Source organism: Zeus faber (genome assembly GCF_960531495.2).
Source record: "Zeus faber genome assembly, chromosome: 21".
NCBI lineage: Eukaryota > Metazoa > Chordata > Actinopteri > Zeiformes > Zeidae > Zeus > Zeus faber.
The window spans coordinates 18,740,567-18,767,448 of NC_137208.1; the positions used below are offsets into that span (position 1 = coordinate 18,740,567).

At 40.6% G+C, this 26,882-nt stretch overlaps 1 protein-coding gene across 1 annotated transcript; it reads left to right on the plus strand.

The window, feature by feature from the left end:
• Nucleotides 1-285: 285 nt before the first annotated feature.
• Nucleotides 286-10,507, plus strand: LOC307246669 (peroxisomal succinyl-coenzyme A thioesterase-like; the record flags this gene model as incomplete). Its single annotated transcript, XM_080022655.1, has 6 exons — nt 286-437; nt 835-1,025; nt 1,100-1,200; nt 1,460-1,579; nt 1,680-1,689; nt 10,377-10,507. 6 exons carry the CDS (start codon nt 286-288, stop codon nt 10,505-10,507), a joined length of 705 nt encoding a protein of 234 aa, XP_079878781.1.
• Between the last annotated feature and the right edge of the window lie 16,375 nt (nt 10,508-26,882).

Genomic DNA, 26,882 nt, shown 5'->3' on the forward strand with positions numbered 1-26,882 from the left:
CATGATGCAGACAAACAACATTGCTGGTTATATGTAAGCAAATTTAATTTCATCTCACATTAACAGGCTAGAAAAATATTTTAAGAGCGATTGTAATAATTGGGTGATTGAGAAATATCTGACCTGACTTGGAACTGATTCTTCCTCCCGTCTGGGATGCAATAGCTTGGTTCTAAAATATCTTGAGGCAAAACAGGTCTGGATCTTTTTTGAATGAGCGGTTAAAAGCAGAACTTGGTACACATTTACAATGTCCAATTGGGTTGCCTCCATAGATCACCAACTATGGCTGGGACCGTACATCCAATTCTGTCTGTTCTCCCCGCACGGGGACTTGTGGATGAGAAGTTCAGTGTGTTGGTGGAGAATCTGTCTCCTGGGCTTCCAGTAACTCTGCACTCTCGTCACCGCACTGAGAAAAACCTACATTGGCAGGCGTATGGCCATTATGTCAGTGACAACAGAGGCACAGTAAATGGTCAGTTTAGTTTATTAAATTCATTATTTCTTTAACAACCACATTCTATCAGAACTACTCAATGCACATATTGGAATAGTTATGGTATAGTTAATTATACCTTTACTAGTTTTACCATAGCTAATGTTTATAACTGCTGCTGGTTTTACAGTTTTGAGCGATTCAAGTCACGGAGGAACATACACAGGAAAAGAACCCATGGGTTTGCTGTGGAGCATGCAGCAAGAAGAGAAAGATATCATATAGTAATGTGCTCATAGATTTCTGTAGTATATGCCATTTTGGAGTTTTCTTACCTAAATAACTTGAATACATCTCCCTGTCTCTTCTGCCTGCATGTTCATTAACATGACAAGTATAACAAAGAAGAATGTCCGAACACCCATGGTGATACACATCTCGGTGTACAGAGGACATGTTGTCAAGGGCTTCAGAGACAATCCTCCAATGGCCTCTGTGGTTGTAGAGAGGTGGTACATGGCACCAGGCGTAAAGAGAATAGAGGTCCAAGAGAGAGGGGTCCCCGGTACCCTCTTCATACCCCCAGGTACACGAAACTGACACAATAAGAGTTTGGTTTGAATTATGAAATATTTTTGTTAAACACTATGTCCATTTCAGGGCCTGGTCCCTTCCCTGGATTGCTGGACCTATGGGGCGGGGTACAGATGCTGGTCGAGTCCCGTGCTGCCTTGATGGCTTCTCATGGTTTTGTTTCTCTGGCACTAAATTATTACGCACCTAATATTATTAAGCCAGAAGAAGTAGATGTAAACTTTTTGGAGGTATGACATTTTGATCTTCATATTTCACTTTAAAGCAAACTCCTTACACTGCTCTTTTTTTGCATTAGCCCAAAATTTATTGGTTATTCCATTTCAAGTTTTAAGTGACAACCATTAAACCCAATGAGGATAAATAACAATAACCTCTGATGCCTTTCTGTTTCTTCCCCTTTTTTTACTCTCTTTGACAATACAGACAGCATTTCAGATTATCCAGGAGCACCCTCTGGTAATAGAAGACAGAGTTGGAGTGTTTGGTTCTTCCTTAGGTGGCTCAGTTGCCCTAACAATTGCAAGCCATGCCAAGAATATCAGTGTAAGTTGAATAAATTACGATGGAAAGACTTTTCTTTTTTGGCCCGACTTGCAAATAACTGTTGTGTAACTTTCTAGCCTCGTTGCTGTGTCTCTGTCAGTGGCACCCATGTCTATTCATTCACCAAGACCCTCAATGGGGTGCTTGAAGACATGATACGGTAGGTCTTACACATCATGGTTTTGTGATGACAAAGCAAAACATTAACTAACGTAATTCACTAATGGGAGAAATGATTTCTGACGAATAGGAACAGCTCAAAAGGGAAGCTAGTGGAGGAGGGTGTAATACTACGTGACAGTTTACTACCGATCCCTGCAGACCCCAAAGATAAAGTGGATGTATGTATGTATATATATATAGTACCATGACACACATACATGCACAAAGCAACATGCACAATAGGTCATATCACTCATTGAGATTCTTCAATAGGTGGGAAGGATTAAGTGTCCTTTATTGTTGATCTGTGGAGATGATGATCAGAACATTGGAAGCGTGGCGTCTGCTGAGGATGTGAGTCCAAATATTAACATACATAATCATGCATTGCCCAATGCCAACCTACAACAAAGAAAATAAATGTTTTCTATCTTTGCGTATTATGCAGCCTATTATGCAGTCAAATGTCTGGGATTTGGAGAATTTTGAGGACCGAGTCAAATTCCCGGGCAATCTGGGAGGGTTGGCAACCCTAGTGCTGCTATAAAGCCAAAAATAAGAGCTCCATAAAAGTGTTTTTTGTTTTTTGTTTTTTTTTGCAGTATTTCAAATATACCTGATAAGTCTGTCTGTTATTGTACCAACTATTTTGTGAACCATTACATTGTCTCAGATAGACAAATACTGACAACATATTACTGTAATTTGATGACTTGTGATGGATTATCTTTGCCCCTCAGATGGCCAAAATGATGTGTGAAGCTGGGAATGATCACCTGTTGACAACAATAATTTATCCCAATGCTGGTCATGGGATTGATTCTGCATACATCACTCACATCAGAGTTAGCAGCTTCATACCCACTGATGAGAGAGGTCAGAGAGGATGGAAAGGTAAATATTGACACCTGTCCAAAAGGTTTACGTTAAGGAAAACTTAAGATATTTAGATTCCATTTCTCATTTCTGTGAAGGGTTTAAGCAAACGGCGCATGCTTATGCCATGGACACAGTCACGACTTTCAGTGTGAACAGATCGCTGTACTGTTCACACTGCACAACTTTCTGCTTGTGATCGGGACGCTTGCAGACCAAAATATCTTTTACCACGAGGTATCCCTGCAGAGTCTGTACGGTCTCAAACCTACATTTTGTCATGAGAACACACGAGGAGTGACATCAGCTCGTTGCATCACTCCCAAGTCTAGCCAGGCACGACCGGATATTAAACCTTCTTGATACCTCGCTGACATCTGCGAGCAGTCGGATTGCGTTGTGAACTGTTCACACCAGACCTTCGTCACTCACAGGAGCGTGCTATGATTTTCCTCTGTTCTGGAGCTTTGCTCGGCAGTCTCCAAAAACCTGTCGGCGATTAGAAAATCAGTCTAGAATCACATATTCTGAACTTGGCATTAGGGACCTTTGAAATATGGGAGTGATAAGTTTGAATGATGCAATGAACGAAGGGTAGATGGATGCAGGGGAGATGATGGGAGTGTAGCAAGCAACAATGTGTGAGGCAGGTGGGGCAAGGTAAGTTTAGCTGCTTAAATAAGCTTGTGGCAGCACCAGTATCCAGAAGGCTAATGTAGTTTTTTGATGAGTTTGATATTTATGAATGAGTAACCGCTGACTTGAGTAAAATAATAGATTTATTACAAAAGAACAGCATCAGACCAGCCTTGCCTAGGACGTCCGGGAGAGAACCAAGCCGGATGGATTCTCTGTCAAATGAAACTCAAGCGAGCCTTTTATGCTTGCCAAAAGACCATTTGGTTCCCCTACATAGGTCACATTTCACTTCCCTTATCACCGGGACCCCTGGTGATGTGCTCATTCTCGGGACCCCTGGCACAGTCTCTTAGTAATTATCTTATACGATGGGGCTGTGTGAGTGGAAAAACCCATCTGGCAGCTTCCTTTCTTAGTTCTTTCAACAACAATCAAGACAGGAAAATTCTCTCACGGTTCCTCTGTCCCAGGCAACCACCTATTGCACTCCAAATCAATTAACCTCAAAGAAGGGTTTAGAAAACTGTACAGGATGTTACATGTAAATGCATACATTCAGAACCTCAGAAATAAATCAAAAATGTTGTCCAAAGTCAGGCTGGTCGACCCATCGGACCCTCCAATGAACCTGTCCCTGCCTATCAATGTCCTTAAAACCCCACAAAACAATAAAACACCTGAGGTCCCAACATATCCCTTTCACCCTGTTACAGAAAAACTTCAAAGAAAACAATACTAAATAAAAGAAATATGTCCTGCTAAAAATTTGTACTGTAGAGTACAGACTTTTCATCCATAATACAGGTTACATTGTAATAAACAAACTCCAATATTATAAAAGCGTTCAGGACACGTATGTATTGAACTGTTGCTTTTTTAACACCATCAACTTTTAATGATATTTCACTCGACACTCCTGATCATGATGTCCTGATTCAGGGTGTCGTCCATTTTTTAATGTCCATGTTTGAGTGTTCAATTCCATTAGGCTATTAGGATCCCTGGACACAGCCAACCTCAGACTGGTCCTGAAAGGGAAAAATTCATCAGCCAGTATCTTGCACACACATCAAATACAGTATAATAATTTTGCTTTTGCATTACACTATAACATTATTCCAATATGATTAACATTTTCCTTTTCCCCCTTTGTCCATGCATTCTCTTAGTTAAAAATAGTATTGAGTCTATGACGAATCAACTATTTAGAATGGATATTTCTCTACTAGTGCTACTAACTACACACCTCTACCCAATTCAGACCTGTATGCTGACAGATTTTAACAATGCAATTTTTCAGCACACCATTCAATTTTTCACAAACACCTTGGTTTTGCGGATGATGAACAGCTCCTGGACATTGTTTATTTCCCATTTTTTGCAGAATTAATGTTACTGTTTCCCATTATCTGAAGATATGTGATCTGGAAGTCCCCACCTGCTTATGACCTCACGACACAAGAACTTGGCTTGGCAAATGACTGAGCATATTTACGCTTTGTTAGACATGCTTCAGTCCCCCGTGGAAAATCTATCCACGTCGACAAATATGTATCTTTTACCTCCTACTGGTCGTATGTCATGTCATCTCCTACCCCTCTACTGGCTGCTAACAGTTGAAAACAGGAAGGACCTTCTTTCTCCGATTCTTCATCACTTTCAGCCTGTTTACTCATCCGTGTCGTCTGTTCCCGGAGCCATTTTGCTCACTGGTCGATCTCACTTTTTTCTCCCCTTTAGCCAACATCCGTCTGACTGCTGGGTCGTATCCTCCAATAGCTTCGTCCGAGTCACTCACTCTCTTTTCCAGACTTCTGACTCGTTGTCTGCCTCCCAGACGGTTCCTTCTCTTGGTACTGTTGGAGCTCGGATACATCTTGATGGTTGTTTTAGCCCTGCCCATCTCTATTATTTGTCATCTTTAAAGAGATAGTTGCCCTCTGTCATCCCTGGGAGCTGGGGATAAACATCAGTGAACTTCACCTGGTTCTCATAAGGTGGGGGGCTTCTTTACAGATGCTGTATGTGAGAAGGGTGCGGTAATCTTCATCAATTTTTCTGCTTCATTTTCATTTTTCTTAATTTCTTGTCTACTTTGTTCTCTTTTTTTCTTTTGCAGCTTCAAACCATGTCTGTCCCTCCTTTACGAACAGCTGCAGAATGCCAAGTTCTGTCTGTCTTTTCTCCGTGCGTCTCTTTACTCTTTTTCCTTTCTTTTGATTTACTATATATGTGGACACATGCACCTGCATTGTTTTTAATCACATCCCGGATAAGAGTTCCTTCAGCTGGCCATGGTTGTTAAATGTCAGGCTACTGCTTGCTCCATTTTCCTGATATTTTTGCAATATCTTTAAGAGGATTATTCTTTTGCACAACATCAATAGGAGTGATTACTTTTGTAAATTTGGTATCCATTTCTTTGATTGTAAATCAAATGTATTTAAAAATTATTTATAAAGCACCGTGTAATCACACTCGACCAAAAACAACTGAATTTACCAACCTCCAAAGGAGACCAATAGATTCCCACTTATGAAAGCAACTTAATTTGTTCATGATCTGATACATCTGATCTCATTTATCTTAAATTATCAAAATGTCCATCAATGTTCACTCTCAAAACAGCCTCAGTCAAGGTAAACCATACTCAGATAATGAAACCAATATTTACAGCACTCAACCGTTTTTAAATCAAATCAGTTTTTCCGCATGTGATCAATCAAATCAATAATGCTCCATTAATTAGGCAAATGCCTTGTTTAGTCAGTCTGTTGTCAAGTCTCTTACTAACGCAACATATGCAATCCTATATGTGAGAACAAGCAATCATGTAGGTTATAACTTGATGTACACACATATAGTTAAATGCAGGTGTCTATTGAAAACAGTTTGTGGATAATCCGTACTGGCCTGATCCACGAGATTCAGAATTTTTATGCGTTGTCATCTGCAAGCTCCTGGTGTCTGTGAAGAACTGCCAGATGTCTTGTCATCTTCCCCTTGGATGATCCAATTCAGACACATTCCATCTTCTATCTTTCTCCCAGCTTTCACTCAGCAAAGTAAAAGAGAGGAAAAAACAAAAAGAACACAAGAGTTCAGTGTCTTAAGACCATTCTAAATTCTTATACATATTACAATTCAATGAGACATACAGTGGGGCAAAAAAGTATTTAGTCAGCCACCAATTGTGCAAGTTCTCCCACTTAAAAAGATGAGAGAGGCCTGTAATTTTCATCATAGGTATACGTCAACTATGAGAGACAAAATGGGAAAAAAAATCCAGAAAATCACATTGTCTGATTTTTAAATAATTTATTTGCCAATGATGGTGGAAAATAAGTATTTGGTCAATAACAAAAGTTCATCTCAATACTTTGTTATATACCCTTTGTTTGCAATGACAGAGGTCAAACGTTTTCTGTAAGTCTTCACAAGGTTTTCACACACTGTTGCTGGTATTTTGGCCCATTCCTCCATGCAGATCTCCTCTAGAGCAGTGATGTTTTGGGGCTGTCACTGGGCAACACGGACTTTCAACTCCCTCCAAAGATTTTCTATGGGGTTGAGATCTGGAGACTGGCTAGGCCACTCCAGGACCTTGAAATGCTTCTTACGAAGCCACTCCTTCGTTGCCCGGGCGGTGTGTTTGGGATCATTGTCATGCTGAAAGACCCAGCCACATTTCATCTTCAATGCCCTTGCTGATGGAAGGAGGTTTTCACTCAAAATCTCACGATACATGGCCCCATTCATTCTTTCCTTTACACGGATCAGTCGTCCTGGTCCCTTTGCAGAAAAACAGCCCCAAAGCATGATGTTTCCACCCCAATGCTTCACAGTAGGTATGGTGTCCTTTGGATGCCATTCAGTTTTCTTTCTCCTCCAAACACGACCAGTTGAGTTTTTACCAAAAAGTTCTATTTTGGTTTCATCTGACCATATGACATTCTCCCAATCCTCTTCTGGATCATCCAAATGCTCTCTAGCAAACTTCAGATGGGCCTGGACATGTACTGGCTTAAGCAGGGGGACACGTCTGGCACTGCAGGATTTGAGTCCCTGGCGGCGTAGTGTGTTACTGATGGTAGCCTTTGTTACTTTGGTCCCAGCTCTCTGCAGGTCATTCACTAGGTCGCCCCGTGTGGTTCTGGGATGTTTGCTCACCCTTCTTGTGATCATTTTGACCCCACGCGGTGAGATCTTGCTTGGAGCCCCAGATCGAGGGAGATTATCAGTGGTCTTGTTTGTCTTCCATTTTCTAATAATTGCTCCCACAGTTGATTTCTTCACAACAAGCTGCTTACCTGTTGCAGATTCAGTCTTCCCAGCCTGGTGCAGGTCTACAATTTTGTTTCTGGTGTCCTTTGACAGCTCTTTGGTCTTGGCCATAGTGGAGTTTGGAGTGTGACTGTTTGAGGTTGTGGACAGGTGTCTTTTATACTGATAACGAGTTCAAACAGGTGTCATTAATACAGGTAACGAGTTTAGGACAGAGGAGCCTCTTAAAGAAAAAGTTACAGGTCTGTGAAAGCCAGAAATCTTGCTTGTTTGTAGGTGACCAAATACTTATTTTACCGAGGAATTTACCAATTAATTCATTAAAAATCCTACAATGTGATTTCCTGGATTCTTTCCCCCCATTCTATCTCTCATAGTCGAAGTGTACCTATGATGACAATTACAGGCCTCTCTCATCTTTTTAAGTGGGAGAACTTGTACAATTGGTGGCTGACTAAATACTTTTTTGCCCCACTGTACATTATCAGCTTTATTTCTCGGGCATTTAAAATAAAGCAATTTTTATTTGTACGACACATTTGAATCTAAAAGGCATATTAGCCAATCATCTAAGTAAATGTATTCTTTTAATATTTATTTATTTTCTTCTATCATACTTATTCTCCGCACTCTTGTCAGGGGGAGTCGACTAAGTTCCACTCTGTATGAAGCACCACCCCTTGCGCCGCCTCTTAAATTATGGCACAGCTTCCAGTTTGCTCTGGTCGTCAGCGAGCGAACATCCTGTTTTAGCTCCCCGCCGGAACAGCGCAACCTAATTCAGCCACGCAGTGTCAGTGTAAATCAAAGCTGGTTCCTTTCACGCAGCAGCCGAAACACAAACCTCTTCTGCATCAAAAACCCAGCTTTTCCTTCTATTTCATGTGTACATGCGTGTGTTGGCAGACTGTTTCTGGTGATTCTAGTCCTTCTCTCAAGAAGGCTCATTTTGTTATAAAATATATAAAGTTCTGTGAAGGTTCACATTCTTTATCAACTGTATAAAACGTCCTTGAAAGAAAGGCTCATATATATTTATTAAAACGTCCTTTGAATAAAGGCTCATATTTTTATCAAAACATCCTTTAAAGAAAGGCTCATATATTTATAAAAACGTACTTTGAAGAAAGGCTCATATATTTATAAAAACGTCCTTAAAGGCTCATATGTTAAGCGTCCTTTGAAGAAAAAGGCTCATATATATTTATCAAACGTCCTTTAAGAAAGGCTCAATCCTTATCAGCTTTACAAAGTCCATAAACAGGCTCATATATTATCACTAAAGGGGCAAGAAATGTTTCTTTTATGTATTTACTGCTCACCACATATGTATACCTATTTAATAACGCATGTATTCTATATCATTTACACATACACAAACAATACACAAATCTATTCACACCTCTTTAGCTGCAGCACACTCACACACCAAAAGGAAGAAGACATGTCTGTCCACAGCACATTTGATTCTCCAAAAACTTCAACAGCGCTTAACTTTATACTTTAACGTAAACTCATGTATACTTTTCTAATTTCATCAAGATTTTCACTTTGGCCAGACTTTTAAATTTTCACTTTGGCTGAACTTTGAACAAATTATCCTTATCAGATTCCTTTAGCATGCATGTTCGATGTGCACTCATTCTTAGGCAGGGTTCAGCCCTGCTTTTCCCGTTTTTTTCTCAAACTTTATTTTTCATCTTTTAAGCCTTTAACTTGTAACTCTTTTTGCTTCACTTTTCATCTGACTTTAGGCTTTTAACTTATCTCTTTTTCACTTCATCTTTTTCATCTTCATATAATTTTATTTTGAGTCAATTCCCCTGGCCAGGGTTATTTCCTCTTTGCTTTTCCTATCTATATTTGACTATTATATTTTCATTCAGCCAACTTTCACGCAGCATTTAATGTACACATGTCTTACCTTTTAAGGAGATACGGGCCCTGTCTCCATTAATCTTGCATGGTTATTTAAATAACTTTTGGCTACTAGTTCTGCCATTCTACTGCTACTACTGCATTCTAATTGCTTTTTACTTCTTTCTCCACATCTTTTAAGACTTTATCTTTTACTTTTAACTTCATCTTTTATTTCTCTCTTCTCTATTCTCCTTCAACTTAATTCTCTTTTTCTAAGTTTATTATTCTCTTATTCCCCTCATTTACATCTTTTACAACTTAAACCCCAATTCAGATGGAAACTCACTGAACACATCATCTCCCCACAATATGCTCTTGTCAGTGCAGCCTATTTGCACAAAATACTACCGCTTCAAGAACCACACACAGCTCAATTTTGTGAGGTAACACTCACCCTGAGAGTGGTAATTTGCTGGAGCAGGCAGCATTGGCAGGTGAGGCCCAGCAGATCCTAGTTTGTGATGCCACTTTGTAGTTTCTTGATGAATTTGATGTGTTGATGAAGGAGTGGACGCTGGCTTGAGTAAAATAATAGATTTATTACAAAAGAACAACATCAGACCAGACTTGCCTCGGACGTCCGGGAGAGAACCGGGCCAGATGGAGTTTCTGTCGAATGAAACTCAGGCAAGCCTTTTATGCTTGCCCAAAACCCATTTAGTTCCCCTACAAAGACGATGTTGACCATTTGGTTCCCTTACATAGGTCACAGGTAACATTTCACTTCCCTTATCACCGGGACCCCTGGTGATGTGCTCTTTCTCGGGACCCCTGGCACCGTCTCTTAGTAATTATCTTATACAATGGGGCTGTCTTGGGACGCCACACATTCCAAGACACCTCACTAACTCATTTGAAAGTGTGCACCAATAGGTCAGGTAAATACATCCATTGTGTGTGTCTGTGTGTGTTGCAGCGGACATGGTGTGGGGAGGACACACTAAACCCCATGCAGATGCACAGGAAGACTCTTGGGAGAAAATCTTGGCTTTCCTGAAGCAGCACCTGTACCCCAGTCCTCACACTGTCCTCCAGGCCAAGATGTGAAAACAGACATACACATCCTTTGACTACTGCTTTAAATATCAGGAGTAGTCACAGCTGTTGGGTGAATTTACTGGAGGGGCTGCACAAGCCCATCCATACAAATGAAGCCCATAAAATGGCTGTCACAATCATGACATTTTAGATTACATTTTATTGTCATAAAATATCGATTATCATAAACAGTGATTGATGGTTTCGTCATTTTGCTCATGCCTGATCAAAACAAATAAACATTTACCTGTAACACTCACATTAACTTCTGTGTATTGTTCTAAAACTATTCAGTAGGCCAAGGTCTACCTAAATAGTAATGAAAAAGGGGCTCACAATTTGGTTCAACTAAATCTTTTTATTTCAAAAGTTAATATGCAACAGGTTAAATGGCTGTGGGCCACAAAAATGCAGTGTCATACTGAATGGTAAGATAGACACAGTGTTGTAAGACAAACACTACAGTATACTACTAAGAGGTAAGACAAAACAGGTATGCAATACTTGATAAATTAAAGTGACTCATTTTTAAATTTTACTAGCCTATTTTAAAAGTGGCCAAGTGTGGGGAATTTTAGTTTTGAGTCTTCGGCCTTTTGATTTCAAAATAAGGGTTTTTGTCCTATCTTATTGATATTTTACTTAAAATAATTGTGAAATATCACAACAAATTTCTGCATTTGAGCCTCTGTAAGAGAAATGGTATATACTGTGTAATCACCATATGATAGTAAACTGAATATTTGATACCAGCTCTACAGAGATTAATTTTCACCTCTCAATGAGAAAGGGGTGGATGGTGCCATTGGAGTGTGGAGATTAAGGATTAGGTGTGAGGCCTTACGGACCTGTTGGGTGACACAATGATCAGCCATTAAGTATAATCAAAGAGATGGCCAAGGCCTTGTCTGTGGTCTGCTTCGTAGTCACCCAAAAGTGTGTGCTGCAGTAATTAGAGACAAGTACTGTATCCTTGTGTAAAAGTTGTAGACTGGAAGGCTGATACAAATGATTATAAAATAAATAAAGGAATAAGCATTATGTAAAACGCCAGAAACGTGATAAAGACTGATGCAGCAATACAGATAAATATTATCTCATACAACAATAGTCATAATGCACGGATGGTCAATTACACTTGTGTGTGTGCATTAGGTGTCATTACAGGGATCGATAGATGCTATTAATATACTTCAAATTAGTGTTTCCATAGAGAAGTAGCAATAAGTATTAACTTATAAGGTGCGCACACGACACACTGTAGGACAAAAAAATATCCGCTCCTATTCTCAGAGTTAGGAATACCTCTCACACAATGAGTAGAAGACAACGTGTTTGAGATAGCATGATTGCATTCATGAATTTATCAATTTACAGTAAACCAATGGAAAGTTCATCCTTCGATTTTCCCCTAACCCTGGTCTTAATCTCAGGGAGGGCTTAGGCCTTTATTTGTTTGTGTTGACCACACCCCTCGCATTTATTAGAGTTCCGGATTTTATTTGAGTAACTGTTTATATTTGAGGAAATATATATAAAATTCATATATTTTATAGACATATGAATTACCTTATCTTCTAAATCAGACACTGCTATTATATACATTACCTCTCAATGTTAACCCTGCTATTTGTTGTTGTTTTGTCATTCATTCTCAAGCTAATTCAATCATCACAGAGAAAGCAGAGGAAAAATTATTCTGAAAGTTTTGTGGTTATTTTACAAAAGCACAGTATGGATCAAGATGAGAATGGCACACTACTTTGTGTGTGTGTGTGTGTGTCTGTGTGTTTGTGTATACTGGATATATATAAATCACCATATGACTCGATGTGTTTTCGCACGAGCGTACTCCCCGAGGGGCACTAGGGCCTGGGGGAGCTCCCCGAGAACCTGGCACTAGTGACGTGGATGATACGGCATCAAGCAGGGTTTCTGTGCGAGTTCCTTGTTACGTTTTCACCGTAACTTTCACTTATTTCATCTTCCCAGTACACTAAAATTTGTTTCTGAACAAATTTGAGGCGAGAAATAATCACTGTAGTTGCTGAATCTTCACTCATATCTGATTTACAAGATATCATTTCAACTTTCGCAAAGCACGCGCTTGCTCTGCGATTTTCTGTTTCATTCAATTCACTTTGTGAAATTAAATCAATTCATCAACAATAAAAATACTATTTTTATCTTGTTATATGTCCCATCACCGGTGGATCCATCACTGAAGGTTCAGTCTCTGTCCTGGAGCAGGACCTGAATGAGTTGCTCAAAACGGAGTTCTAAGAACTACGATCGTTCCTTCAGGAGTGCATGATATTGCACGTTTTGCGATACATGAAGTATTGCGATCAAATTTTTTGCAATATTTCACATTTATTCTAGGTAAATTGTAACACCTGTTACACACGGTTACGCACAGTGTTTTCATTTGTTTTATTGAATTAAAAACATCTACAAAACAAAAAGAAACACACGGATTCATTCATTCTTTCAAACCATTCGTTCTTTAAAATCAGAAATTGTATTAGATGTACAGAACATATGTTCTGTTCCAAAACATGTATATTTTTAATTAAATGAATGCAGGAATATCCCGTATATGGGAGTTGCTTTTTGTTTTGAACCACTGCTCCCCAACAGACAGGTAAAGCATTGTAACTACTTTTCCACAAATGCAGCCTGGGGGCGTTCCCAGGCGCAGCCGCAAAGATTATGTCATCGTGGGGGATATAATTACAGCCAGTCCGCCTACAGGTGGGCACTTGACCACCTGGTGAGCAGCCAGAACAACCTGGAACTCAACGCTGTGAAGACAGTGGAGATGGTTGTGGAATTCAGGAAGGACACAGCCCCACTCGCCCCCATCACCCTGTGTGACTTCTCAGTTGACTCTGTGGAGTCCTGCCACTTACCAGGAACCATCATCTCCCAGGACCTCCAGTGGGAGCTGAACATCAGCTCCTTCATCAAGAAAGCCCAGCAGAGGATTTACTTCCTGCGGCTATCTATCTGATTCTAATGGGGACAACTATTAAGTCATCATGGTTGCACAAAATGTAAATGGGTTACCAAACTGCAAGCGTAGTTGCAACTATTTGCTTTTACATACATAGGCTATGAAGAGAATGAAAAACAAATCAAACCTTCTAACCTGTGGTACTATGAAAATGCATGAGTAACTGACATTGATAGCTTGCCAGTAGCACGATCCTTCCCTCGGGCATCCATCCCCTTTCATCACCTTTTTACAACTTTTATCTGACCCCGCCCCATTCCATGTTCTGCAGTGAGGACCCTCTCGCAGTAATGAGAGCTAATGGTGCACAGGCGTGCCATTTTCAAAGTGCATTAACTCTTTGATTGAATATGAAAGACTTCATGTTGACCCTGTTCTATTTTCAAGGGGTTTCCAATCTGAGGTCCACAGTTCTGAGGGGTCCTTCGGGAAATTGCAGTTATTAATTACATTTTTTTATTTAATTGTTTTTCATGTTTTAATATAGCATTTCATTTAAACATGCCTGGTTGTCTTAGCTACTAGCTGAGTGCAATGGTATAGGAGAATAATTTTTTATTTGAGATTATGTGTTTCTGTTTTGTTCACAATCAAATCAGCATGGCTATAACTTGATGCACTGCTTTTTAAAACCACCAACTGACAAACTGCAGATTAAAGAGACCCTTTAATTTCTGTAACACTACTTGTAACTTTCTACTAACAATACGGTCATAATCTGCATCACCAACCTCAACGGACTTCTTCACGTCATAAACTTCTTCCATTGTAACAACAACGGGCGTATCGTCGGCGTCCTCCGGTGACTCTTGAAAATATTCAGTTTCATCATCACATTCAGGTTGAACTCCGCTGTTTGAAATGTTCTCCAAGTCCAGGATAACGCCGATTCAGCATCGCTGTCGTTCTCCACGTTGTTGTCGGAGAACTGACTATCATCATGGAAGATCTAGTCTAGAACAAGCTGCTTACACTGACATGGATCTATCGTTCTGGTACATCAAGGTCAGAGATATGATTTAGAGCTTCCGCCAGCCACTTCTCGTAATCCATAACAACATGGAGATGAAAGTTTTCACAGACAAGGGAAACCGAAGAATCCTCATGCTGCGCTTTAACTATCTGTTTACGGAAGTGACGTCAGCTTTCTTTGGGTGTTGGGTCCCATATGCCTTCTGGGCCCAAGCTTTCCTGGTGTTCACATGCATCAGAGCCCACCTGACGTCATACTCAGACACAGTACCTCTGTTTAGCGTACTTCACCGCCCTCCGCAGTTTGTATGACACCACTTTGTAGTTGTCTATGTTGCCGGATGCAAGACCATCGTTAAATGCGGCTATGCAAGCATTCAGAGCGCCATGGATGGATTTATCGACCCGCGGTTTCTGGTTCGGCACGATCCAAATTTTCACGGTGGGAACGATAATGTCCGCTAATGTAGCTATGAAGCTTGTAGCTACTTCCATAAACTTGCTGACGTCACTGGAACTTGATTGGAACATGTCCCAGTTGACGTTAGTCAGAGCATCCTGAAGCGTGGCCTCTGATTTGTCCGACCAGTGCTTTATGTCCCTCGTCACTACCCACTACCGTTCCATGCAGGATGCACGACTTGTAAACAGGAAGTAACCAGATGGCGGCGTGGTCCAATTTCCAGAAAGCAGGGAGCGAGATGGTCTTGTATCCGGTCTTCTACAGTGTGTAGCAGTGGTACAAAGTTCTATCTCCCCTGGTGGCACACGTGATGTGGCGATGGAAATTAGGCAGAACTTTTTGAGGGGTTCACCCTGTTAAATTCCCGTGCCACCACCACAGCCATGTTGGGATGTTTGTTTTAAGTCTGCACAATACATCATACAGGTCGTATGGTGGTGTGTCAGTGTCTGCTTGCGGTGGACCATAAACTTCACTTCACTCCTTTAAATTCTACCAGTTACATTGAGAGTGGCCTTGGCACTCTGTCTACAAATGTGAAGTCTATTTCCAGAAACTTGGGAGTACTGTTTGACTCTGACCTAAACTTTGAACAACAAATAAATAAAAAAACGTCCAGTTCTGCTTCCTTCAACTCAGAACCATTTGAAGACTCAAAACAATACTATCACAAAGTGACCTTGAAAAAAATAATCCACACCCTAATTTTCTCATGACTGGACTACTGGACAACTCCCTCCTTTCTAGTATCAACCAAATGTCACTCTCTCACCTCCAACTAGTTCAGAACGCAGCAGCAAGGCTTCTTACCGCTCCCAAAAGTCACATCACCCCAATCCTGGCTTCTCTCCATTGGCTCCCTGTTCGGTTCAGGATTGATGTTACAGTTTGTACCGATCCCTCTTAAAGCATGTCTTGGTCTGACTCGAAGCTACATAACAGATATGTTGACCCCATATGAGCCAGTGCGCAGCATTAGATCTTCAGGTGGGGCCCTCCTGGCTGATCCGAAGTCCAGACTTAAAACTAACGGTGACGTTGCCTTTTCTGTCAGGGCCACTCGACTTTGGAACGACCTGCCTGAGGAGATACGGCTAGCAGAGTCAGTGCCTTCTTTTAAATCACTTCTCAAAACCTCTTTTTAAAGATGTACTTTTATGCAGTCACCCCCTTTCTTTATCAATTTTATTTTTTATACTTGTTTATTTTAATTTTTTCCTTTTATTTCTCTTTCATATCATCATATTGTATCTATTTATAAAATTTTTGTCTCGATCCACTTTTACAATTTAATGAATTAATTTAATTCCTGTTTATTATTGTTCCTTTGCATTTTAAATTCATGATCACTGAACACTCTGCTTTTATTTCATCTGTCAAAGCACTTTGTAAAATGTGTTTTTAAAGGTGCTATATAAATTATGATTACTTACATCCACTTTATCCTTTGCGTCTGCAGAACACACACACACACACACACACACACACACACACACACACACACACACACACATACACGCACACACACACACACACACACACACACACGGTGGTGGTTCTCTATCACCAAAAACTCCTAAGGACAGAGTTACTGCAGCAGTTCTTGATAATTTCAGAATTCATAAAGAGTTGCTTTGCAGGTTGAGAACTTGAAATCCACTTGCAGATTAATTCTGTCTTAGATGCAATGGCATACAAATACTCTTTGTTATATGCCTAGCATGTTGACAACACAGGTTAAAAAAATAAAAAATAAGAAGGAAACCCTCCTCCTTTTGCCGACATTTGCCGTCCCTCCTAAAGGGCAGAAAGGGTTAATGAATTGACATAACTGCTATATGCTTTGCTTTGCTGGCATTACAAAACCATGAGCTGTGCTACCTACCATGTTATCTCTTCAATCACCCCAGAGGGGGACTTTGTGAATGAAAAGACATGGGTGCCACTGACACAGACGCAGCAACAAGACTAGAAAGTTCAATAACAGTTATTTCCAGGTCAGGCTGTAGTTTCTTGATAAATTTGATTTGTTGATGAAGCAGCAGAGACCGCTGACGCTGACTTGAGCAAAATAATAGATGTATTACAAAAGAACAGCATCAGACCAGACTTTACCTAGGAAGTTCAGGAGAGAACCACCCTCCAAGACACCTCAAGGCCAAGGAAGAGAAAAACTTTCCAGTGTTATTTATTCAACTTACACTGACTGGTCTAAAGAGTACACTTCAAAGTGAAATGTAAAGAACAAAATGTCATTCCTCAAAAAACTTTACATCTACATGTTCTGGTTTTATCTCATTAAGTGAGTAATACTTTAGTGCCAAAGCAACATAACCATGGGATGCAAACATGGAAGCTCGGTTCTCTACAATTCCCTCTGCCGCCCCCCCGGTCCAGCAATCCAGGGAAGTGACCAGGCCCTGAAATGGAGGGATAGTGATTATAAATAATACCTATAATATAATATAAAAACATTTCATAGTTTATACTAAGCTCTCATTGTGTCAGTTACGTGTACCCAGGGTATGAAGAGGGTACCAGTGATCCCTCTCTCTTGGACCACACACACACACACACACAGAAGTCACTCATAATCTGTAGTGAACAGCAAGGTTTTTAACCTGCTTATAAAAGTATTCAGTGTGGTTGTTGAAGTTAAATTGTTATAAACATTGTTCGTGAACGGACCAATCGTTACAGAGGAAATCGGAGACAAATACTTTAGGTTAATAAAGTATTTAATCTCCTACAAGAGGAGCGGTTTCAGTGTAACAACACAACAGAGTGCCACAGAGGAAGTGCTCATTTCTCACTGGAGAGCTGAGATTTTATACAGTCTTCTTGGAGTGCTGAAAGTGATGAGTCGTTGAGTCGGTCAGCAGATGTCGTGACGCCTGCGCAAGGGTCATGCTGATGAGACACCATCGCTGATGGTGCAGTTTCTTAGAGACAGATCATCTGTTGAGGTTCCCTTATCTGATGGTTGAGACATGCTGCCTTTCTCCTCTTTACATTAAGGCACAGATAGTGACGAGTTCATGTCTTCTCTAAGACATGAACTCTATTTTGCCTTTAGAAGAAAAGCATAGTACACAAACCTTGTACAAAAGTTCATGTGAAAAGTACAGCAAAACATAGACATATAACATTCTTATAACATTCCTCCTGTTTATGCTTATTCCAAGCATCACATTTTATATTTTTATATGGAGTGTGAGGACGAAAACCCTGCCGGGCAGTACAGATACAGTATTCTGAACCCAATATCCATTCAGACAGGGAAACGCTCTCACAGTCCCTCTGCCTAGGCGACCACCCGACGGTACTCCATATCCTAATGGGGGTATACAAAAAGCAGTCATCAGTGTAAAATTGAAACAACTCTTTTAGAACATTGATGATACAATTCTAAATCTCTGTGTAATAAGAGGGAAGAAGGTACAAAATAAAAAATCAAAAGGAAAATATTGGACACGCCTGTGTGTGTTAGGCCCACGGCCTCCCAGCGCCACTAGAGGCCGCCCTTGCCCCATCTGCAGCTCCCTACTCAAGCCCGATTGCACACACCTGGGATCAATTACCTGCACGGTATTTAGCCTCAGCTTCCTAGTCACTCCTTGCCAGACCGTCAACTAGCTTTCCCCGAGTTGTAGCGCTAGTCGCTCCCTTCCAAGTTCCTAGTTTATGTCTCATTGTCTCGTCTTCCCCTTACCTGCTTGTCTCCTCTCGTCGACCCAGTCTGTCTCTCCAAATCCAGCCAACCCGGTTTACCTGCCTGTCTCCGCTCGTCGACCAAGGCTGCCCGTCCATCTCCATCCAGCCTGGTTCCCCGTCTCTCCACCCGGATCCTGGACCCCATCTCCTGGTCATCATCATCCCTGCCCTGCCCTGCTCCATCCCCACCCGACCGGGTCCCCCCGGCCAGCTCCACCGTCCTGGCTAATAAACATCCTTTGCCTGCCTTCCGTCTCCCTGTGTCGTGCGTTTGAGTCCCTCCCAGTTCTGGTCTTGACAAAGACTTTTCCTAGCGCGATAACTGTATGTTCATGGTTGAGATAAATGATCTTAATTGGCTGCATACATTATGCCATCAGAGACTTGTAAATTTGTTTGGAGATTTCAAGATTCAAGATTTTTATTTGTCACATACATATACATACTTCCATACATATATGCAGTGAAATGTAATGCAACGCGCCCGGTGATAGCACACAATAAGTCCTAGAAAAGTACAAAAAATAAAATAAAATAAAAAGTAGAAAATTCCTTTCTAATAGACCGACTAACTGACTCCTAAAACGTAATACAGTAAGTGGAATACTTATAGAATAAGATAAAAAATATATAGAATAAAATACAATAAAAAATAAATTGAAATAAAATGGAATAGGTTGAAGGAATATGGCTATGTATATACAGATATGTGCATTTAAAGTGGCATGTGAATTAAAGTGGCATGTGAATGTGAATAGTGTGAGGTAGTGTTTGGGATAATACAGCACAGTATACAACAGTACGGCGCAGCAATACGGCATCACGAACAACCCTGAACAGTGACACAGTATGCGGTACAGTATGCTACATACAGTACAGTAGGTAGTGGAGCCTACGTGTGTGGCTCAGTGAGGACCCCTGGTGAGGTCAGCGTTGACAGTTCTTATAGCTTGAGGGAAGAAACTCCGTCTCAGTCTCTCTGTTCTCGCTGCGGAGGCGCTTGCCTGACCGCAGCAGCTGAAACAGTCCGTTGTTGGGGTGATGAGGATCCTTCATGATCCTACGGGCTCTGCTACTACACCTCCTGGTGTATAACTCCTGCAAGGGGGGGAGGGTAGTTCCAGTGGTACGTTCAGCTGAACGCACCACCCTCTGCAGGGCCCGCCTGTCCTGAGCAGTACAGTTCCCAAACCAGGCAGTGATGTTGCCTGTCAGGATGCTCTCCACTGCTCCAGAGTAGAAGGACTTGAGGATCCTCACCGAGACCCGGAATTTCCTCAGCTGCCTGAGGTGGTAGAGACGCTGCCTCGCCTTTCTCACCAGAGTGTCTGTATGAACAGTCCATGTTCATACATGAACATGGACATGTACATGGACATTCATACATGTTCATTTTCTATAAACTCTTCATAATGCCTAAAACTTGTTATCTAATTAAACTTTGGTGTCATTGTAAGAACTCGGTCCGGATCCGCCTCTCTGCAGACAGGTAAAGTTACCATCGTACGGTGTGAACCATGGGGGTCTAACCTTAGGGGACACGGGGGTAAACAGGTGAGCCACTGTAACACAATTTTCAGGGATGGTGGTAGAGGCATGTAATTGCAAAAAGCACTTAAAACCTTGTGGATCATTATAAGGATTTAAGGGGCGTTAATATACAAATGGTTTCCCTAAGCCCACATCCCATCCTTCTAAAGGGGTGCCACAGCCTTTCAGCCATGGTGTCTACTTATCAGAATCCGTTGGCGTGATGCAGGTCTTTTTGTAGTGTGTGATGTGGACCCTGGTTTTTCCCTCAGCGATGCGGGTTGCAGTGGGGCTGGACAGCAGGACCTGGAATGGCCCTTCCCACCGGGGTGTAGACCAACACTTCTTCAGGACCTTGATGAACACCCAATCGCCTGGTCTCACCGGGGTCTCAACTTGTATCACTGGTTCTGTTGGGGGAGACACTCTAGTTCAAGTTCAAGAGATTATTTGTCACGTACATATACATACGGTCATACATATATGCAGTGAAATGTCATGACACCCGGTGATTACGCACAATAAGCTCTATAAGCTCTAAAAATACTAAAAAATACCAAAATGTGCGTAATCGACACAAGGTGCTCGCGCAGGCAGCCGCAAGGGGAGGCGCCACAATCGTGATTCTGGGTTCTATAATTATATAATAGAATTAATTGACTGTGTTGTATTAAATATACATTTAAATCCTCATAATGAAACCTACCTGTACTTGCTCACCTCCAGCACTTACCTCACAGAGTAGAAGTCCTGGCTATTATATCTGCTGTTACAATACAAGAACCCTGTACTAATTCTCATGAATGCATCTTCACACAGGCTCACCTCTTTGGAACCAAAAGCTGTACCGCGTTCAGTCCAATTCAGTTCTGTGGTGAACTTTATTTTTTTGTTTTTATTTTTGATTGCATGAATATGTACAGGCAAGTGAGATATGGTGCGGCGTACCTGTTTGATGAGACATACAGAACATCTGTTTAATGTTGTGATGTCATAACCCCCCCATTTTGATCTTCCTATTTGTGTTGTTAACATAAATGTACTTGACCCCATCTCTATAGGGAATGTTGGAGCCAATGCAGCCAACAAAGCCGCAGTACCCAATTTATGCTCTGTCTAATGATGGTTGTCTCCTCCACAGATGAGGACACAGGCTCACTAACTTGGTTTTTTCCTTTACTCAAAGGCATCCTGCACTAAATTATTGGAGTGGCAGAGCCGCTTGGTACAGTATGTACTGAGCTGTATCTTTCCCACAAGTTTTTTTCATTGTTTTACTTGTTTGACATATGGTAGGTACCATTTGTCAAAAAGGAGGGATATAGTTAGAGAATTAAGTAAACACAATGATTGCGCTTAGAACAATGCAGGAACCTCATGATGGACTTATCAAGCTGACGCTTTGTCATGATTAAAATATTTTGGTGATAATTGACATGTTTTTCAGAATGGAATCCCAGTAAAGGTAATCTCTACTGAGTTTTTATTCCTGTCATTAGTGATGACGGGAATGCGAGGACGATCACATGGTGCGACACGACTATCCCCGCATGAATTTCTGACCAGGAGACCGGTTAAGTATGTCTGCTGTCGACAAAAGCCACATATGAAATACATCACGTAAACCAGTAGTGATCACATTGTCCAGTTTAGTATTTATCATTGTTAGATTTACTTTATTAATGGATTGTGTCAATGGGATTATGTTCAGACAACATTCGAGAAATGCGTTCTAGGAAAATTTGAAAAGCGTTAATTTGATAAGCGTAATTTACACACTGTCGGTTGTTTTGTAGCCTAATCGAGATTCTATGGACATTGTCTCCTACATATAAGACATTGTGATAATACACTAGGGTGCATACATAAACTTTTGTGTGGAGTCTGTAGTCGGTTATTCAACATAACTGTTGGGGAAATTACAGAATTATTCCACGTACCCTATTTTACATTCATGGACCTCGACCAAACAACAACAGTTCTTCCTACCTTACACTTTATTTAATTCTATAAAATCCATGCATATTGTTTGAAATGGAGAGGTAGCTGATGGAAATGTGCCTCTCTTTGGTCTTAATCTCCCCTGTGTGTTTTGTTTGGAGCAAATCAGACATGATGCACAACATATTTTATAGTAATTATGAAATCCGTATGTTGTGAACTGACATTCAACTATATTGACCTTCCCTCCTGTTGAAACATGGGTATACCCATGGCTTAAAATAGTTGCAAAGCTAAAAAGAGATTTAGGAAGGATAGGTTTACCATTTGGTCATTTCCAAATGTCATTATCTGTTTGTTTCCCTCCCTTGTTTTTCCACTGTGTCTTTTCATTTTCGGGGGCTGTCTAACACTATTGGTGCTGATTGTTGGATCGCGAGGGCTGCAGCTTGTAGGCACGGTGGTAGTGCTCTCGCTATTGTACCTTATCTTGCAGAGTAGTAAGCGATTGGTCTTTCTTTATTTCCAAATTAATTCTCAGTTTGTGTATTTTGCAATTTATTCTAACTTCTTGATTTCTTGGCTTATTCAACAGTTCATTGTTAATTCTTTAGACTTACTTACACTTATTGTCTAACAGTATGTTGTTGTTATACCCCTTTCTATTGTTAAGCTCATGTTTAAAGTTTGTTTTTTATTGTTCTACATTTTATCTAATATTATTCACTTGGAGGTCAGGTGATGTTTCATCAAAATTGGGCGCAATACAAGATGAGAGTTTTTCATAATGTTTGCGTATAGACTGATAAATACTTGTTTTTAGCAGAATAATCCAGGCACTTACAGTATACCATGATGAATGATCCAAATTTACAGAAGGTACAGTAGTCTACACAGAGAAGAAAATATTAACCGTTAATTTAAATTCAGTCCAGTTCTTTGTTAGACGAAGACACATTACATTATCTTTCCTGGCCTACTGTGATCATAATTTGTACGGGGTAATAAATTATTTTTGTCTCAAAATTATAAATTTCATGTGCTGAGGTAGCTTTCAAAGAAACATTGGTGAAAGGTGGTGCCTATTTGATAACCTCAATGAAATACTCACACTGCCTGGTGGTGGTTTTTGTACCTTGGCGCAGGGTTTGTAGATCTGGGTTTTTGGAGACTTATGAAGGTGCCACTTGATGAACTTTGGGATCTACCAATGTTCTTATTTGACTTTGTTCTTACTTTTCTTACAACTTTGAACTGCCTCGAACCAATCATATGCATGAATCATAAAAACAGACCCTGAAAAGGATATTGCTGAATTGAAAATTGGTAAAAATGTCATGATGCTTCCCCTGCCTTGATCCTTCCTGTCTGCCTCTAAGTTCCTCTGGGTTCACATCACATCCCTCTCACTGCACACCAGTCCCTAGTTGGTAATCGCACCACCTGTCTCCACTTTCCTCCTCACCCCTTTGGTATTCAACCCGGTCCCATTTACTCTGTCAGTATTGGGCCGTTTATGTTGCTGCATGTCCTTTCACCTGTTCCATGGCCCTACACGGTTACCTAGGTGTATGCCCTGAACTCTTCGCTCCTGATTCTCCACCGGCTTCTCGCTTCTGGATTCCCGGGTTGGTCGTGAGTCCCTGCCTTCCCCGTCGCGAGTCCCTGCCGGTCCTGACCCCGCCTTCTGTTCCCGATTCCCTGTGTCTTCGCAATAAACCCCGGTACATACTTCCGAAAGTGTCTCGCGTTTGGGTTCCTCATCTTGACCATCCCCCTGAACATAATTTTGCACATGCAGGATATTAAGGTTCCATATTCCTCTCCAGGCAGGTATGGCAATCACATATTTATCTTTATGACAATCGCATATGAATGCTGCTGATGTGCATCTTAGAGTTGCCAGAATTTGTTTTCTGAGAATGATCAATGGTCTGTTTACTGAGACTGATCAATACATGATCACCCAGTTTCCACTGGCAAAGCCCTTTTATTTTTAATTGTTATTTTCATTCAATTAAATATTTATGTTTATAATATGTAGTAACTGTCACAACACACATGAATCTTGAATGTGGTGGTGAATTTGCATGTCCAGCTCTAATGTATGGACAGGTGTGAACTTGTTGGCCTATGTGTATATGTTAAACAACAGACTGTGTATTTTGCGGGATTACCTAACGTACATATTTGCAAACAGCTACTAGTGTGTTTAAATATTTGAATGTCTTATATATCCCTTTTGTTTATAAGGGTGTTTCATCAGTCAAGTTTCCAAAGATCACTGATGGTTACCGAGTGACGACATCATTCTTCTGCTAAATTCCGAGTGACCACATCATTCTTTATTTTAAAGGTCTTTATGTAGCACATGGTACAAATAAAGCAAAAAGTTAACTTTGTCAGGGTAGTCACACTTGTTATATGGCACATTACCTTTAAGGATTAATTACAAAGTGTAGACCAAACCTTTAAAAGATTGCGAGTGGAACGCTGTCTCGTCTGGATCAGGTATAGTAACACCATTACTACCGGGAAATGCATGTTGTGAAGTCAATCACCATCTGCTTTGACATATTTCGGGAGAAGGCGGTGTCTGAGAATATTCTCATTGCAATTTGGGAATAAAGTAAATTGTCATTTTGCGAAGAAAGAGAATTTGTTGTTACTATGTATTTTAATGGAGAGCTGAAAAGTCACTTACTTTTCCAGTTGTGAAAGTATTTTCCTTTAATACAATTTGGGTGTATAAGTACGTTACCAATGCATTTACTCCAGGACTGCAAAATTAATAAAGGTTAATATAGTGGTGTGCTGTGTGACGATTGAAGATTCTTCTTCTTCTTAAAGTTAAACTATTTTAATCTTTTAAAGTCTGAGGCTGTTGACAAGAGGCAACTATGAGGCTCACCGAAAGAGCACAATTAACATTTTGGGCAAAATCAATGAAGGTTTACACATTAGAGTTAAGATTTACTATTTTTCAACCCAAGCCTTATGATAAACATTTAGAAATGTTCAAAGCACAACATCGCTCAAAGCTTTCATTTTGAGAAAATCACGGGTCTGCTGCAGCTTTTCAGTGCTGTCCTGGCTGGCTGGAGCAGTTCCTTATTATATATCAGTTGAGTCGGTACAAGACCAAAACATGTAGTGTGTAAGTCCTTGGCAAGGTAGTCAGAGTGTAGAAAGAACTCTGTACTTTAAATTGCCCTTCCCTGGAATTACTCAAAATGATGAAGGATGGTATGCACGGTTGTTGTTGAGGACGTGCCAAGCCTTTTCGGATGAGGTGGCCGAGTGGTTAAGGCGATGGACTGCTAATCCATTGTGCTCTGCACGCGTGGGTTCGAGTCCCATCCTCATCGTACCTGGTGATAAAACATTTATGAGGGCGTCATGGCTTTCAATCCTACAGTGTGTCTTTATTATACCTGTCAAAGGCACTCAGAAAGTTTCTCTGTCTCTGTAGCTTAATGGAGAGAGCGCATTGGACATCTAGTCCTCATAAGCAAGCAATTAAAAAGTTGCTTGTTTCACTCCCATCACAGTCAGGTGTCTGTCTTGTCATCCTTACACCATTCATAAAACAAAGAGCTGCAAAGTTAAACTTTGTTTGTTGTGCAACCCTTGTCCCATCTACAGTAGCTCCTGCCTCATACTGTTAGAAAATCCCTTCCTTTACTAACTGCTTACTCAAAATGATAAAGGATGCATCTGCTACCTGGGTGCTCTCGCTATTGTACCTTATCTTGCAGAGTAGTAAGCGATTGGTCTTTCTTTATTTCCAAATTAATTCTCAGTTTGTGTATTTTGCAATTTATTCTAACTTCTTGATTTCTTGGCTTATTCAACAGTTCATTGTTAATTCTTTAGACTTACTTACACTTATTGTCTAACAGTATGTTGTTGTTATACCCCTTTCTATTGTTAAGCTCATGTTTAAAGTTTGTTTTTTATTGTTCTACATTTTATCTAATATTATTCACTTGGAGGTCAGGTGATGTTTCATCAAAATTGGGCGCAATACAAGATGAGAGTTTTTCATAATGTTTGCGTATAGACTGATAAATACTTGTTTTTAGCAGAATAATCCAGGCACTTACAGTATACCATGATGAATGATCCAAATTTACAGAAGGTACAGTAGTCTACACAGAGAAGAAAATATTAACCGTTAATTTAAATTCAGTCCAGTTCTTTGTTAGACGAAGACACATTACATTATCTTTCCTGGCCTACTGTGATCATAATTTGTATGGGGTAATAAATTATTTTTGTCTCAAAATTATAAATTTCATGTGCTGAGGTAGCTTTCAAAGAAACATTGGTGAAAGGTGGTGCCTATTTGATAACCTCAATGAAATACTCACACTGCCTGGTGGTGGTTTTTGTACCTTGGCGCAGGGTTTGTAGATCTGGGTTTTTGGAGACTTATGAAGGTGCCACTTGATGAACTTTGGGATCTACCAATGTTCTTATTTGACTTTGTTCTTACTTTTCTTACAACTTTGAACTGCCTCGAACCAATCATATGCATGAATCATAAAAACAGACCCTGAAAAGGATATTGCTGAATTGAAAATTGGTAAAAATGTCATGATGCTTCCCCTGCCTTGATCCTTCCTGTCTGCCTCTAAGTTCCTCTGGGTTCACATCACATCCCTCTCACTGCACACCAGTCCCTAGTTGGTAATCGCACCACCTGTCTCCACTTTCCTCCTCACCCCTTTGGTATTCAACCCGGT